The 16,614-nt window shown below is 37.1% G+C and overlaps 1 protein-coding gene and 1 long non-coding RNA gene across 2 annotated transcripts; both read right to left on the bottom strand.

Annotated features, from left to right (window-relative positions):
* Positions 1-695: 695 nt before the first annotated feature.
* Positions 696-9,398, bottom strand: LOC139152061 (uncharacterized). The gene is made up of 4 exons (XR_011556543.1): positions 9,114-9,398; positions 6,823-8,393; positions 4,680-6,491; positions 696-3,819 (listed from the first exon to the last, which is right to left on the bottom strand). It is a non-coding gene; the product is annotated as an uncharacterized lncRNA (long non-coding RNA).
* Positions 9,399-12,071: 2,673 nt separating this feature from the next.
* LOC139152062 (uncharacterized) lies at positions 12,072-16,146 on the bottom strand. Its single transcript, XM_070725153.1, has 2 exons — positions 15,948-16,146; positions 12,072-13,537 (listed from the first exon to the last, which is right to left on the bottom strand). The coding sequence occupies exon 2, from the start codon at positions 13,510-13,512 to the stop codon at positions 12,841-12,843; it is 672 nt and encodes a 223-aa protein (XP_070581254.1). The 5' UTR covers positions 13,513-13,537; positions 15,948-16,146; the 3' UTR covers positions 12,072-12,840.
* Positions 16,147-16,614: the final 468 nt, after the last annotated feature.

The raw sequence follows: 16,614 nt of genomic DNA on the forward strand, positions 1-16,614 counted from the left end.
GTAAATTGAAACTTTTCATCCAATATTACCATCCACGTGGCTTATTTAACGACTTGCGCCAACTTTCCCACTCAAGCATGCATCAGAGTTTGTGTATCTACATGTGTGCTCAGGCTATCAATTATCTCACAGCGTATGAAAGCTCTACACTGGCACAAATGGAACAGAAAGATATCCCTATTTAATTTAAGTGTTATTTTTTCTGTAATTCATGGTACTCGTCTTGTATGGAAAACACACAATATCTTACATGAGTATTGCAGTTTTCTCATTAATCACATGAAGCAAATAATTTGAATTATCATGCAAATTAAGACAAAAACAAATCAAATTCACAAAATCAAATTTTCACGGAAATGTAAAGAATGAGCTATGTTAATCAATGACAGAATCAGCAACAAACCTTGGCTCCTTCAGGTCAAGATGCTAACATATTATTATTGCTAATAAATTTGTTCGTTGTTTGTACAATTTAATTGATGGACAAAAGGTTGGCAGTCTCGGTTTTCTCGACGAAGCTTAAATTTCACATTACCAACATTACTGGGGGACGCCAATTTTATCCTTCAAAGCAACATTTTGCCGTGAAAATGTACAGCGATGTCTAACTGTGATTTTGATCTGTTTGGTAATTTTTCTGTGAGTCATCTATAGCTACCTATCCCTAGATCAACTTGCTGCAGAAAGTTGTTAACTTTAGTATTTACATATTAATATTTATTTGTTGAAACAGAAGACAGATCAATAATACATTTCATTTAAAGTCAATCCAGACTCAAGCGAAAATCATTCTCTCATAGAGAGCGTGACAAGTTTGGAATTTTACATCCTCTTTAAAACCTACGTAATAGAAAAACCTACAATACGTTTGCATTTTGCTACGGTGCACATAATAATTTCGAGCAAAAGTGGACGTGTTCAAGACTTTCAACAAAGATTTTGAATTGTCACCATATTCAGTGGTCCCAATGTTTCACTGTAGGTTTCACAATACCTATTACAAAACATTCATCTTCACCTGCAGTTGTGAACCGTATGAGTTTACGTCGTGTTGACTGATAAATCGATATCTTTGTTTGTATCAGATATGTTCATTTGACATATGAAAATAGAATAGTTTTGATAATGCATTGTTGCGTTCTCAGTTCTCTAAGCAGCATGTATCTTCTGATAAATCATTTGTATTAATGAATTTGTCAGTTACATTTCTGTACCTACGCAGTGTGCGTCAATGAACTCCAGAAAGTTTTCGGGAAGAAACGAAGGCCTTCGGGCGATATTGCTTTGTACTAGCAGACAAGTTCATCCTTAAAAAAGCAATTTCACAAACAAAACTGAAAGCATCTATATCACCGTCATCTTGTCAAAATGCTAAGTATAGCTGGACAAAATTTAAATGTCATTAACCACGCCAAACTAATGACTTTTGAATTTATGAAATGTGAACAGAATAAACACAATCGTAAAACAACACACAAACACGGAGAGCATGTTGGAAATGACAGAACAGAAAAGAACAACTAGGTCATGATAGATCTTCAAAGCCGGATGATGAGTTGGTAGGGCTCAGAGTCCTACGTCACTCACTAATGCTCAAGGCAAAACAAAACGAATTGTACTTTTAACCTTCACAGTGAATGCCCAATAACTTTTTCATGGTTGAAAGGAAAGATGAATAAAGTTTCTCTATTAAGATTGTCAACATTTCATTTTGAATGTATGACCATTGATATCAAACTCCAAGACTTAGTCCTGTTACTTATATGTACTCCTCACCACCACTGCTGATAACTAGGGAAATACTTTACAAGTCAATGTTTTTGTGATATTTTCAAATGCATGGCTGTACCAATGAAGTGATAAACTGTCTGGTGTACATGTAAGTACACTTAGTGACTGTGACACTTTCCGGGAATCTTAACAGTCACGTTGTTTTCCATAAAGTAACCACAGTGTAAATTGGTATTGCGACACTCTTGGAATCTGTATGATGGTTCGTCCTGATCTTGGTTCTGTGAGCTACCACTTGATTTTACACCAATACCCTGATGTATGCTACACATGCTTTTACTGAGCATAAGTAAACCAAAGTAAAACAGCACATTGTGCTGACGTTGATAAATTCAAAATTTAATAAGGTAACTCGTGGACTCTGTAAGCTACTGTAACTCTAAACATAATATGTTTTGTGATATTTTGCAAACTTTGGCCAAGAGGTGGTTTCTGACAATGTGACATTTGACAAATAAGGAACATCAGAATAATAATCATCACACGTCCATTAAGACAGAGCACTCCCTAAATTAAGTTAGGGTGAAGTCATTTTCATTATGTAGGTGGCAATGAGGAGACAGGAAATATTAAGATACTTTGAGTGGAAATAGTGTATCGTTGGATGTTTGCAATACTTGTTAGTTTGTGACACGTTTTAACCTTCAAAGTAGGATACTGATTGAGACTCGATAACTGACTTTTCCCCGGCTTTGATTTCCCTCTATTACTTCAAATATATATAAAGACATAATTTCTGCTACATGTAGGTCACAGAGATTCTTTATAAGACTAATTATTTTGTAATTTTTCGCAGGGATTTTTAAAGAAACACTTCAAGCGACTATAGCTGTGACTTTTGATAATATATTATTTTGTTGTGTAAACCCGGTACATTTTCTTGCTATTCTTCTTAAAGTAGGACGAAATACTACCTATTAGCTCAGCTAACACAATTAATGGTGAACCATACGCAATGTTGTTATTGATGGCAGTTATTGGGTAGCCTTGGCTCAAGTTCAGTTGTGAACAATGAAATTGAACATAACAATTAACTTGCAGTTTATATTCATAAATTAAATAGTTTAAACATTTTGAAATGATATTGGGCGTACAATAATAAGGTGTAAATTAAAAAACTTCCAAAATACTGAAAAGACATCAAAAGATACAACCAATGAGGCCTTCATAAACAATAATTTACTTTGTGATCAAGCTTTGTACTCATAAAAAAATAATTTTCAACACATCTGTTCTTACTGAACGTTTTGTGGAAAGTTTGTAATGATGAAACCGCGTTGGTGACATTTCCCTGCTATTCTATATGAAAATCAATCAAATGCGATGTAACATAGTCCTCCACCTATAACTGTCACAGTAAGTTTAAATTATTGGAGTGAATCAAAATAATTATTAATTCTTATCATTTTACGTTTTATACTCATTTGGAAATACCATCAATGAAGACCCCCCTCAAGAGAAGATGATATGTGAATTCCGAAAATGTTATTCCGTTACGTCATCGATTGATGACGTTTCAGATATTTTGGCGACTGGTGCATCACTTTGTTCGATAACATTTGGACTTGAAGATTGCACAACTGCAGCAGACGGCGTGGATTCGGTGGTAGTTGTCATTTGAACTACGTAACTCGAAGTTGCATTGCCATGTGTGCTGTCGAATGCTATCTTTTTCATCCTGAAGTAGCAAAGTAGAGCCGGAAAGAGGAGCATAAAGGCAAACACCAATAGCGCTCCTCCCAGGGCAATTTCCAAGATCTGGCCGATGAGGGCGCCCAATATTGTCAGTACAATTCCAGCGACAACAAGAATGGCAGCTACAGCGATAAGTATAAGCATAGCCTTTCTAGCTCGGCGATATTTGGCGACTTGTTGGGCTTGCATCACCTGCTCAGGACTCAGGCCCTCAGACTGTGAAACCTGAGAATAAATTGTCTTTGAGGGAGCTGTTTGCGTACCTGCCATGTTGTTCAAAACTCCAGGAACTAGTATTCCAGTACACGTATTCCCAAAGGAAACAGTGAATATCTAAAGGATAAACAATGCATATGTACGTATTGGTAAGATTTGGATTTAAATGAAGAGAAATACGATTTAAACATATTCTATCAGAAACATCATAATATAACATCAAGAGGATAGCGACTGTAACTTTCTTAGGGTTGTTTCAAAGTTTGTCCTAACTGCAAGTTGTCCCATCCCATCAACAGAATATGTATAAGTGACGTGTGTAATTCATGTCGAATTACATGAATTTAACAGCTCGAAATTCATTTTAGACTGGATCTAAACTAAATATGATATTTTACTGATTTGTATCGTAGATTTGCGAATCGTACAGATCAAGAAAGACTGGGCCAATTCATCGTGTTTAAATATTGTTTCTATGAAAAGAATAATGGACAGTGTGAATAGTTAGAGTGAGCAGCAAGCAGTACAATCACACCAGACTTGCGCAATTGTGCATGTTTTGAGGTGCCCAAATTTTGAAAATGTGCCGTACTTAACTGTACTTTGTTCATGACAAATTGAAACCTCAATGACGTACCATCATGCATGTTAAGATTTCCCAAGGAACACCAAGTAAATGTTATTGTCAAAAATTCAGATTTCTTTGAATGACAGTGGATATTCACTTCAAACAGTACTCATCACATTTTTATCCCCATTGATGAATCAGTCGAACGAGTTCATGCAAATATTATTTTGTCTCTGCCTTGTCGTTTCGAATTTCACAACTGAACTGACCTAAAGAGTCATAAATGTGTCTGCCGTTTATCTTTATGATGTCACAACACTTCATATCAATTATCATAACTACAATATCCAATCATATCTGAACACACTCAGTGTATTTTGAGTGGCGATAAATAGAGAGGCGAGCTTACCTGTATTTAAAGTCAGATTTACAATACATTTACATTATGTCATCACTGCGGGCAAAAGTTACCCTTTTAAAAGAAGAGTGACGCAGTCAAATGTCTGACGATATCCCCATCAGCGTGATTTGAATCACCGACCCCACCCTGGTGAACCGCTTCTGAACAAAATGTACAATTCAGCTCTGTCCTTTGGTAACTCGCTGGCGTTTAAGTTGCAGTTCATAACCCCCTACAGCATACGAGTCATATCAAAGTTTACCGGTGGAAACGCGGCGAGTCGCTTCAATCCGCGGGTTAATGTATGACAGACGTAGATATCTCTGGCTGGAACCTAAAATTGGTGAAACAAAGAGGATGCGCCCGTAATCTGGTCAATTGATTCATCAACTCCTTTGTATGACATTGACCACTTGACTACGCAGTTATGTCTGTTTGTGTGTAGAAATTTCAGCCAGCACTCCTTGCATTGAGGGCAAAGGTAAGGTGTACCTGTGCTGTGCGTTTTGACCTGGTCGCCTCATTCTAAATATCAACATTGATTATTTTTTGTGACAATTCTATGGAAGCTTACTGGTTGTCTATTTGTGTAACTTATAAATTATGGCCACCATTTTCTTTTTCATTAAGGAAATATTGACGCGACAAATTACTCTATTTTACACAAACGCAATTATCCGACCCCAAATTTTTAAGGATAAAAAACAACAAAAAGTACAATAGTGCAATTTTAAAGAAAAACGAGTATGTTTATTTTACCATAAGCTTACAGGGACACGATACAATCCTTGCAGAACGGGGGAATGATTATCAACATGTGATAGGCTTTCGACATATATCACATCTATAAAATACGTGTTGGCTACAACTCAATTATTAACCATGGCAAAGTTATGAAGACAATTATGTACATTCATCGAAATGTTCTTCTTTTCGGGCCAATATTAAAGTTTTATAAAAGTCTGTCTGCTCTAATTAAAATATCGATTATTTTTGTCCTATGTGCTTCGCCTGAGAATGATTGACTGTAAGTTCTTTTGTCTTTCGAAAAATGCAAGAAAGTATTCAAGTTTAGAAGACTTTCAGTCTTCCCGCTACAAAATGCAAGCTATATCAAGGAAAAGCATGAGGGGTACTTCATGGGACAATGGTCAAATATTACAAAGTCGCCGGAATGTTGCAGTCCGTTTTTCAAATACATTTGGTAGAGACAAACTGAACGCTGAGACATCACTGTGATCAAACACGTTTAAGTACATTCCGCACCTATGTATTTATCCATGACCTTGTACGACGTCAAATCGCATTTCTCTTCCATTTGCAATAATTCATGAAATTTCCTTCGACCAATCACTCGGTTGCAGAGCAAGTGTCTTTACACAATGTTTGTCGACGCAGGCGTAGCCTTCATCAAGACGGCAGTGTCACAGTAAAGGTGTGTTCGGTATACTGCTTCGTATTAGCTTACGTTGCTCTTGTTTCACACTCTTACCCTTCCTGTAGTATCCAACTGCCACGAAGAAAGCGATCAGTCCTGCAAAGAAAAACCCAGCACCGATACCGATGGGGGTGTTTTCGGCGCTGACGAAGATACCAAGAAAGACGAGCAATAATCCGACACCGGCAAAGATTGCCGCAATGATAATACTTATTGTTAATCCCAGCTTGTACCGTTTTAGCAAAGAAGCTAATTTAGCGTCCCGTTCTTTCTGATCTGCTACTGCCACTCGATTGTACGTGGGTTGTCTGTGTACTCTATGCTGTGGAGCTTGTAAGGGTTGATCCGCTGTGGCCTCGTCGTCACTCATGTCGGACAGTAATCTATAAAAAGATTATAAAAACTAGTGAATGTCGTTATGCGAAGCGAATCACTGGAATTTCGCGTCAACAGACTTGAGAACTACATGTAGACGCTATGATCTAAGAGAGTGCAGTATGGGCTAGATTTGACCAGCAAATGAACAAGAAACCACAGTCGCTTGACTTTCAGGTATACGTACGTGTACTTTGTTCCGTCCGCCATGCCAGCATCCAAAATAGAGTCAACAGTTATATAACTTCTGAATAAGACTAGGAGCGCTTTAAACAAATACAGATTGAAAATAATAGTAGTCCTGTTTAGATAAATTTATAATAGGAAAATGGAACTCACCTAAAATCAAAGCCCACAAAACTTCAGACTTGTTCTGCAGAAACTACCTTGCACCACAGTGAAGTCAGCAAATTCAACCAATGATATATCAATGAAATTCAACCAATGGTATAGATGTATCAAATATTAACTGAAAACTGGTTAAAATCAGACAACAACGAAATCAATGGCGCATTGATGTTTTATGCCGCTGTGCTTCAAGTACTAAAGTTACAGATCCTTCCCAGTCGAAACCTCTGTTCTGGCCAAAAGATTAAATATGGCTACCTGATCCATTCTGGTAATGTGCGGATTATCATCTTTATTGAAGGCATGTTATCAGCGTGGTATGGAGGTCATTTAACCCTTGCCCTAGTAGGTTGTATTTGACATTTATATCGACAAGTGTTTAGTGCTACAGGTTCGGGCACGTTATATCAATGTGAAAGAGTGCGGGATCACCACGTTCACGTGATTTTAGAATTATAAGTGACAAGTCAACGGTGAATTTGTGTCTTTTATTTACAGTTTATAAATGACTAGGGGACATTCAAGTAGAACGAAAACAATTGGACGATTAACAGGAACACAAATAAATGATAAAATAATGAAGAAATCAAGACCCTTGACACCCTCTGGTCGATATACTTTATTTCCATCGTAAAGACTGACACCATAGCTTTAAAAACTAACGTTACTTTTGAACCCCTTGAACATTGTATACCCATTTCCTTGTAATAATAAATGTATTATGTAAATAAAGAAAAACAAAAATAAAATATAGATCCATGTAGTCTGTAATGCAATGACGCATTCCTTGATGCAAACTAATCCAAGCAAGAGTTGTAATTCTGATGAAAATAAGAGTACTGCATGTCTAGTGCAGTTAACTGTAAATAAAACACCTGGATATAGATTTAAAAATAAAGGACTATTTGTAAGCGCAACTTGAATCATCAGATATGCGTAAAGTTTTTCAGCTTGTACTGTGGTAGTGACCAACGGTTGGGAAAATTTAAGGAAGTCACAACATTACATAGAATAGAATGTACAGTGTAACTCTTCAACACTGAAATCCACGTCTTTTGTCCAATCCGTCAGTTAACTTGACCGCACTAGGAGGGCAGCCAAAATTCAGCCTTGGAAGTTGGCAGTTCGACCCCGCACTTGTCATGTTCATTTCAAGACATTTCTTCCGTTTGGACGCAAACTTGTTCTCAGTCACACAATCGATTATAAGGGCCGTGGAGAATAAAATAGCAGCCACTCCGAGGCTGGCCAAAGACACTCGTTCAAGTGTGACGTAAGTGTTGTCAAGAAATCTAATTCGATCTAAAATGAAAAGCATAGTAACACCAATCATACCAATCAGAAAGGATGAGACTAAAAAACGTAAGGCAAACTTTTCGCGCTTTTTTAGTTCATTGTGAATGGTCGTAAAGTCAAGCTGATTGGTTACGTCAGATTCAGATGTCTGTGTGTCTCTTGAATGCCGTTCACTCTCTTATCTGCAAGTAAGGCAGTTTTCTCGTCATCCGGACAGTAATTGTCAGCCATATTAGTTTAGGAAACTCGCCCCAGAATGTGGGTACCTGGTGAAGAGTAAAAACAACACGGTAAGTGTATCGAACAACGCAATAAACAGTTCCCTGACAACACTTAGTACTTTCAGTTGTCCAGTTTCATTGGTTCATTTTGAATAATAATGTAACTGATACATTCAAAATGTTGTAATTTCTTTTGATATGAAGTCACAAAATAATGTGCGCTATGTTGAAAACCACAGTTGAATGTATTCCGTGGGTCGACAGAAGTATCCATATTGCTCCAAAGAAAACATGTTTGTATTTGTTTTTCCAGAGGGCGCAACGAGTGGAGTGACCCCCGCTTACTGCTGTCACTCGTAGGTCACCGTGACGAGGTGGTAGAAGGGATAATAAACATTTTATGGGTTTATGACTATACTTCTTGTTTAAGAGAAAATTTCCAAATCCAAAATGGCAGTCAGTGTGTGTTGTGATAGACAGCCTTAATTTTGTCGCTTATAAAACGCCAGAATCTTAGCGACTATGGATTACTGTTATGTTAAATCTATCCATAGCTGTTATCGCTTAGGCGATGACATCACCACTTGTGACCTTTGTTGTTATTCATTTGGTGTTAACTCTTAATGTTCATAGTTTACTTGGTGGAAACCTTCAAAGTCTGATGGTGATATTTTGTGTTTCGTTTTGAAAACCCTTGCTGAGTTAAATAGTTCTGTACTACACATTTCAGGTCATGGTATTGTCGTATTGAACGTAATGTTTTACCTATACATGTAGCTGTAGAACTTCTCCTTTCCACATCCACGAAACAATCGCCATTCGATAGTTTGCTTGGTCGTCGAGTAGAGATCCACTCTGTAGAACATGAAAACCCGGTTTGGAATAATTCGTCGTTTATATGTTATCTCGAACTACGGTTGGCCAATTACTTGGACTGGATGTTCACCAGAAAGAAGTATGGAAGGTAGCCGAGTAGTAACGAGATTAAAGGTAGACCTGTGACCTTGTGGGTCAGTGTTTCGATGACTCACAATATGGCGGACACCATGTGACTAGTGAACTAATAACTCTGCTACTGCACTGGAAGTGCATAGAGAACTGAAATGACAGTTTATAGCAGTTTTAAATGCTGTAAGTTTCGATAATATTTCTTTGTAATGTTTGTTTTAACAAACGAGTACATCGTCTTCTTCTCCCTGACGAAATAAAAAGTATTGACCTAGCTTATATAAAGCATTGTTTGTAATATGCAATTTTATTGTTGACAATATGAATTCTAGCCTGGACCAACATTCATATATCGACAATAACATTAGATTATACAAATACATGCTATGGTGACAAGTTGGGAATTGATGGGCACGGCATGAATTTCAGAGTATACCAAAAATCGTTTTTTTCAAACTGACACTATTATTTTAAATACATATGAGTTAGGGGAGAACCATTTGATATCTGGGGGGGATATGGAGGATTTTGAGAAAAAAAAATTTGTCACCAGGTGAGAGAGAAGAAAAAAAAATTGATCCTGTCATGGCCTGAGAAAAAAAAATTGTCATAACAGACACAAGAGAAAAAAAATTGTCACAATGCACCAGAAATAAGCAAAATTTGGAAACCTTATTCTCATGTATTCTTTGCCGGCGCGCCGCCATAGGCGGCGCAAATGTTTTTACCACAAGCAATTCTTGTTTTTTTCCCAGCACTTATGATATAAACATGCACTACATAGGTCTACTTTATACCTCAGTACACTCAATGTTTTCCTTCCCTTTTCTGACCCAAGAAATCATATTTCAGGATTTCTGTTGCAATATCTCAATGGCATAGGCACTATCTAAAGGGGACTATTTGACTTCTGTAAATTGTGAAAATTTAAAACACAAGACAGGAGTCAATAAACTAGTGTTAAAACCAATATATTATTTTCTCAATATAAATTTGTTAGAAAGATATACCTTGACAATGAAAAATTGAGGAACAACAAATATAATGAAATACAATGTGTGAGCCTTGTTTTTCTGACCACAAACACCGGATCGCAAACATACCATATTCAGGCTTTTCATTAGAAGCTGGCAGCTGGAGAAATGACACAAGAAGGTCACAGATTTTACGTTCCTGTATATTCATTTGTCTTCAGTCTCTGGCAAACAGAACTGTTTTTCACAAATTGTATTGTCATTGTTTGGTTGTTGAATATTGTGACTCAAAAACTGATCATGCAAAAAATGTAAAAAATATCAGTGTTCAATGTCATTTTCAAACAGTTTTACTGAGTGCAAAATAACTCCTCTCAGATTGCACCATTAAACACATCAATTTCTCAAAATTTCCAATACGAGAGGGGGAACCCCCCCCTCTCGTGCTCTCCCCCTTGGGGTATTCTAACAGTTTCACTTATTAAACAAATTAAAAAAACTCTCAGATTGCACCAGACTGCACCATTGCACACATCAATATCTTAAACATTTCCATGCAAGATAGGAGAAAGCCCCTGTGACACTTCCCCCTAAGCCTCTCTCATGTTCTCCCCCTGTACTTTCAAATTCTGCCCGGTCAGATATCCTAGTGAAAACCCTGTCATAATATCCATCCAAATTGAACAATGTACTACATGATTAGATACTGCGTGATCTTTTATATCTTTATTTTATTGTGACTTTGAATTTCATTTTGATGTGTTCACCTTTTTTGAACCATCATGAGATAACTGATGATAGTCTAGCAGGGTACTTCAGGATTTGATAGGTCTTTACTGTTGCTGTATTTTGTGAATTTTACAATTACATGTATTGGTATTTAACTTTTCTAAGTGGGGGATCGGTCAAAATTTCAGAGTTAGAGAGGGAGGTTACTCAAATTCATCATGGGTTGGCGAAGGGCGGGGGGTCACTCGAAATTTCGGAGTTTCAGGCCGTAAATAATGACGGCTCCCTTATATACAACGAATTACAAACTTGATGACCGATAAAAAAAAAAATTGCACTGCTACTCCATTTGGAAAAAAAAAATTGATGCAGGTCTGACAGTAGAAAAAAAAAATTGCTGTCACTCTGACAGGAAAAAAAAATTTGCTCCCATACCCTCTTCCTCCATACCCCCCCAGAAATCAAATGGTTCTCCCCTTACAGTCGGTTGAGTTTTAAACACAAGTCATGATTGCACCAACTGTGGCGAAGGGCAACTTAAACTGTACATTTTAATGTACTTTCTCGGTAAATGTTATGGGCTCTCATAATATTGTGAATCAGGATCAACTGATAAGACAACATCGCCTGAGTCTCATTACCAATAAGAACAAGTCACCTGACAAACCTTGTAGGCTTTCACTGCATTGTCGAGCGAGGAGCAACTGGAGGAAACGATATTTGATTAACTACATTTATACAAATGCATTTTTGAAGACCAAAATAAACTGAAATATGTTGCAAAGTCTTTATATATATCTTGTGTTTTGTGTTGTATTCAGTGAGACTCAAAAAAAGAAGATTTATGATAATGATATGTAGGCTCAGTTTATTATGTTACTACAATATCGTAAAGGGATAAAGCTTTACGCAGCATGTCATAAAATCGCCAGAATACAACAGTTGCCATAACCATATATCCGTTCCTGACAGACGTCAAACAAATACCTAGACAAACGAATAAACAAACACTCCGACACACCCAGAGTCAGTCACTGAGAGTGAACTATAAAAATAACACACAAAGAAACAATGAGGCTAAAGCAAGCGTTTTAATACACCTGAATAGGATGTCTTCTTGGTCTTTTCTAAAGCATTAAATTTGCATTTACAAGTGGAAAGTCCTACTTACACAGAGAATGCAGCTGTAAACAAAGAAAGCTGTACTTCAAGAATTAATACAATACAGAAGTACAATTTTCAGACAGAAAAATGCAAATTATGTGGTACTCCATCCTGTGCTCGTGTGACGAAGAAGGAAGGTTCTTTATACAAAATCAGTAGATTTTACTGTATGTTGATTTCGGCCGATATCTTCTTGCCGCATTAAAGTAAAGCATTAAGGCTCTTAGTAAATGGTAGTAAAATACACTGAAATACTAGCATGTAGAACAAAGGGGAAACAGTTGACAGAGTAATATATCAGCATGCTTTAATATTAATTGTAACAACAACAAGATGATTTTATATTGTTCTTAAAATCAAATATTGTATGGACACTATGGTTGAAGGCAGACTTTGTAATAAATGATGTGGTGACACTTGATGCGGTTTCGTAAATAGTGAGTGTGAAAAATGTTGAAATCAGATCCTGTCGTCTGGTTACTTGATTGTTTGCATTGATGTCATCCTAAAAACCATGGAAAGGTGCTAAATGTGTTGTAAGGGGTCGGCAAGAATAGTAAATAGTTATATCATCCTTTTTTATGTCAATTGACACGGTTTTTTCTAAGTGGTCTGATGAGTCTTGTAAGGTCATGACTGAGAACCGATTGTACATCAAGCAGGAATGATGAAAGAAGCTACGCGGTAGTGCTGTAGCACTGGTTTTCATGGCAACTGTTGCTCGGTCTTACACTAACGACAGCCCCAGTTTGCATTGGTACTGTGACTGAAAAAGAGTTCATCACTGCTGATTGACTAACACCGGGGTCGGGTACAGACGTTGAGGGCGTTACACCCAGGACATCAATTCGTACGCGGTCAATGTTCTTATGAGTGCTTGCGGTTTTCTTGACGTCATCAGGGTTTGAAGGTTTAGCTGAATGGAAAAGTTTGATTTTCCTCTTCTTCAGCGTCTTTCGCAAATTGTTGAAGCGTCGCCTGGTGCAGCAGTCAACGATGATTGCAACGGCAAAGAACGTCATTGCCACAGCGATGAGAGCGGTTGAACCGGTCTGCAGAGAATCTGTTGGAGACAAGACGCCCTCGTTCACCAACACCTTGAGTAGAATTCCAGCAAGTCCGCACAGCAGTGTGAGAACACCGAGAATGATAGATGCAGCAGCACATCTTCTATACTTGGCAAGCGCCTCTCTCTTCTCCGATTCATGTGAACGGACTGATCGAGATCTGGTCAGACGAAAATTTGGTGAGGAGCAGGCCGAGATGTACATATCAAACGCCGCATTCGAGTCCAGTAGCGGAACACCATCGTCCTTGGATTCAGTTTTCTTTTCGTCTTTCTCCGTCATGCTTAGCGTGGCTGTCAATCTTTATCTATGGAGAAGGAAACTTTGAAAGTGATACAAAATATCTTTTGTGTTCGGTGAGCCCCTGCTCTTTGAATGAGTCGCTCAGTAAAAGCATAGGGTGTTCAGTAGTCGTTAGTGATAACAAAGAAATATGAAAAATAGTATTATTATTGTTATTAAAAGAAATATGAAAAATATGGAAATTATTGAAGGAATGTGAAAAATATGAAAATTGTTGTTGTTGTTGTTGTAATTATTTTCATCATTATCATCATCATCATCATCATCATCATCATCATCATCATCATCATCATCATCATGAAGCACCATTGGCAATGTTGAATTCCTACCAAAGTTCATCAGCCCATCGAAAAGTACTCTATCTACAGAGTACTTTTTGCTAGGCTGGCGAACTTTGTGAGCAGTTAAACATCGCCAAGGGTGCTTAAAAATGATGATGATGATGATGATGATAGATGATGATGATGATGATGATGATGATGATGATGATGATGATGAAAATAATGATAACAACAATAACAACAATAATTTTCAGATTTTTCATATTTCTCATGATAACAATAATGATAATAATAATAATATTTTTCATATTTCTTTATCATCACTAACGACTACTGAATACCCTATGGTAAAAGTATAAGTACTAAGTCAGTAAGTAAGTAAGTAAGTAAGTAAGTCAGTCAGTCAGTCAGTCAGTCAGTCAGTAAATAAGTTAGTAAGAATATACATTTGATGATGTAACTGGATGGAGCATTTTTCATCACAAAACGTCAAATCAGGAGTATCCGATGGAATCCATATCAGTAAAATTGATATCCCGAGAAGTGATTGAATTGCGCTAAGTTTCAACCCCAACAGAATTCGTTGAGATCTCACGCTGTCTAACACTGTCACAGAAAGGAACGCCCACGCATTACCCGTATTGGTTTGGATCAGTGTCACACTTGCATCGCAGTTCAGAATGCACCTTTCTAAAATACTTAAGTGAACGTATTTCAAGTTATTAAATTTATATCACTGCTAGTGTTTAATGTTTCATATGAACAAAATCTGAAGTCTGTATGTGTTGAACTTACTACAAAATATGATGCACCGCGGGGACAGATATTCAGACTCTCAAACTTTTACAGTACTTTGTTCGGTCTACCACTGGTGGGGGCTCATTTCGAAGCTCATGGCAAGTTTTCAGCTGTTTAGTTTTTCAAAAATCGAACATTTTAATTTTCCTCAATAGAGATGGTAACACAGGAATGGCGGCTATTTTGAATTTCCAAACGTTCGGTAAATAATTTGTAATCTGTGTCTCAAGTACCATTTTTTGCACGGAGATTTATATTATTGATTTCGAAAGGAAATTATATGACCTTTACTAACGGAAAGTTTGAGTAAAATTTTGTTTTTCAATTTAAGGCACGCACTAAACATTAATAAACGATTGTTTAAAAAAAAACGGGCGGAAAATTACATTTTCAGATGTGCAATTAAGTACTACGCGGACATACTTATATCACAGTCCCTCTATCACAGAGGGACTGTGCTTATTAAATACAGTAATATCGCATTAAGATGAGTGGCATTTCATACAGTAAATACAGTAATATCGCATTAAGATGAGTGGCATTTCATACAGTAAATACAGTAATATCGCATTAAGATGAGTGGCATTTCATACAGTAAATACAGTAATATCGGATTAAGATGAGTGGCATTTCATATTAGCAAGTACCTCTTCCTCTGTTCTCCTGAGAAATAAAATGTGTTCGCCAATATCGCTGAAAGTAGTCGTGTAAACTGTCTAGAGGGGCGTGAATTTTAATACGGCAGGCATTCAATTTGTGGTATACCTTATGACGAGGTTATCATACTAACATATCCTGCCTCATCGGCTCGGTTTCAAAGAGCGGTTCATTAACATAAATAACCGTCCTGTTCGTGCCAATCGCATGAAAAAATGTCAAGAATTTATTTATTTATTTTGCCAGGTAGTATTCTTAGTTGGTTTTACGGAACCAAAAATCTTAAATATCAGTAAATGTTTGATTCATCCATATTTATGGTCAAACTCGAGTTAACACTACTCAATTTTTACAATCTTCAAAGCTGTCTTGTTAAAGTTAGACCTACGACAACCACTTGTGGTGTTGCATCGAACTTATTGACATTCACAATGACAGATCTCCCGCCACAAAACTTCTGCCTTTGTATTACTGCCGCCATAAACGGTCGTGATCAGAAATTACAGAAGACTACTTTTGCGAAATGTATTTTCCGTCCCACCAGTTGTAAAATAAACCGGCCTCGTTGATAGACGGTGGGGCCTGTAGAAGACTTGATCCACTGATATGTTGTCAATGTCTCGGGAGTGGCCGCCATTTTCCCGTTACAGTAAATCCACTGTCAACTGCCAAACTTACCTGTGTTGTTCAGTGATCTGATCTCAAACACCCGTAGCAGATACTGTTTCTGTATCACACAGTATCCGGAGAAAGCATCAACACCGAATCGTTACAGAAATTGACAGCGATGTTGTAGATCAGTGGTGATGTTGTTTATGCGTGATCACATGATTTCATAGGCACGATTGGTCGTTTGATATGCTCTGTGTTCGCGTTGTTTTAATCAGTTAATGTTTAACTTCTACCACCGTGCCTTATATCAATATTTAAATAACCTCGCAGCGACAAAGTAGGTTGCCAAAGTATCAAAATTATTTTTTCTCTTTATCTCGTGATAAAATTATTTATGACTAGACTTCAATATTAGTTTTCACTGTGCTTTATTACAAATGTAGATCCGCAAGGCACTGTCTCTCTGCTAAGACAATACAGCAAAAATTAATTCAGAACATGGCAATCATTTGACAGCACACGAAAATTGGTAGTATTGCATCCGCTAAAATAACAGGAAATAGAATGAAATTAAATAAAGTATTCCATCAGAAATGACAAGAAACACCGAAATTCTCACATCTTCGCAAAAGAATTCAAAGCCGAGATCAAACTTCAAAATGCATCATCATAAAATGAAAGAAAGGTTACCCACAGATTACGACACTACATTGAGGCATAGCAAGCTTCTAAA

The sequence above is a fragment of the Ptychodera flava genome, chromosome 15, assembly GCF_041260155.1.
Source record: "Ptychodera flava strain L36383 chromosome 15, AS_Pfla_20210202, whole genome shotgun sequence".
NCBI lineage: Eukaryota > Metazoa > Hemichordata > Enteropneusta > Ptychoderidae > Ptychodera > Ptychodera flava.

Coding starts and splice junctions, on each gene's coding strand:
- LOC139152062 (XM_070725153.1), bottom strand. CDS start 13,512: ATGACGGAGAAAGACGAAAAGAAAACTGAATCCAAGGACGATGGTGTT.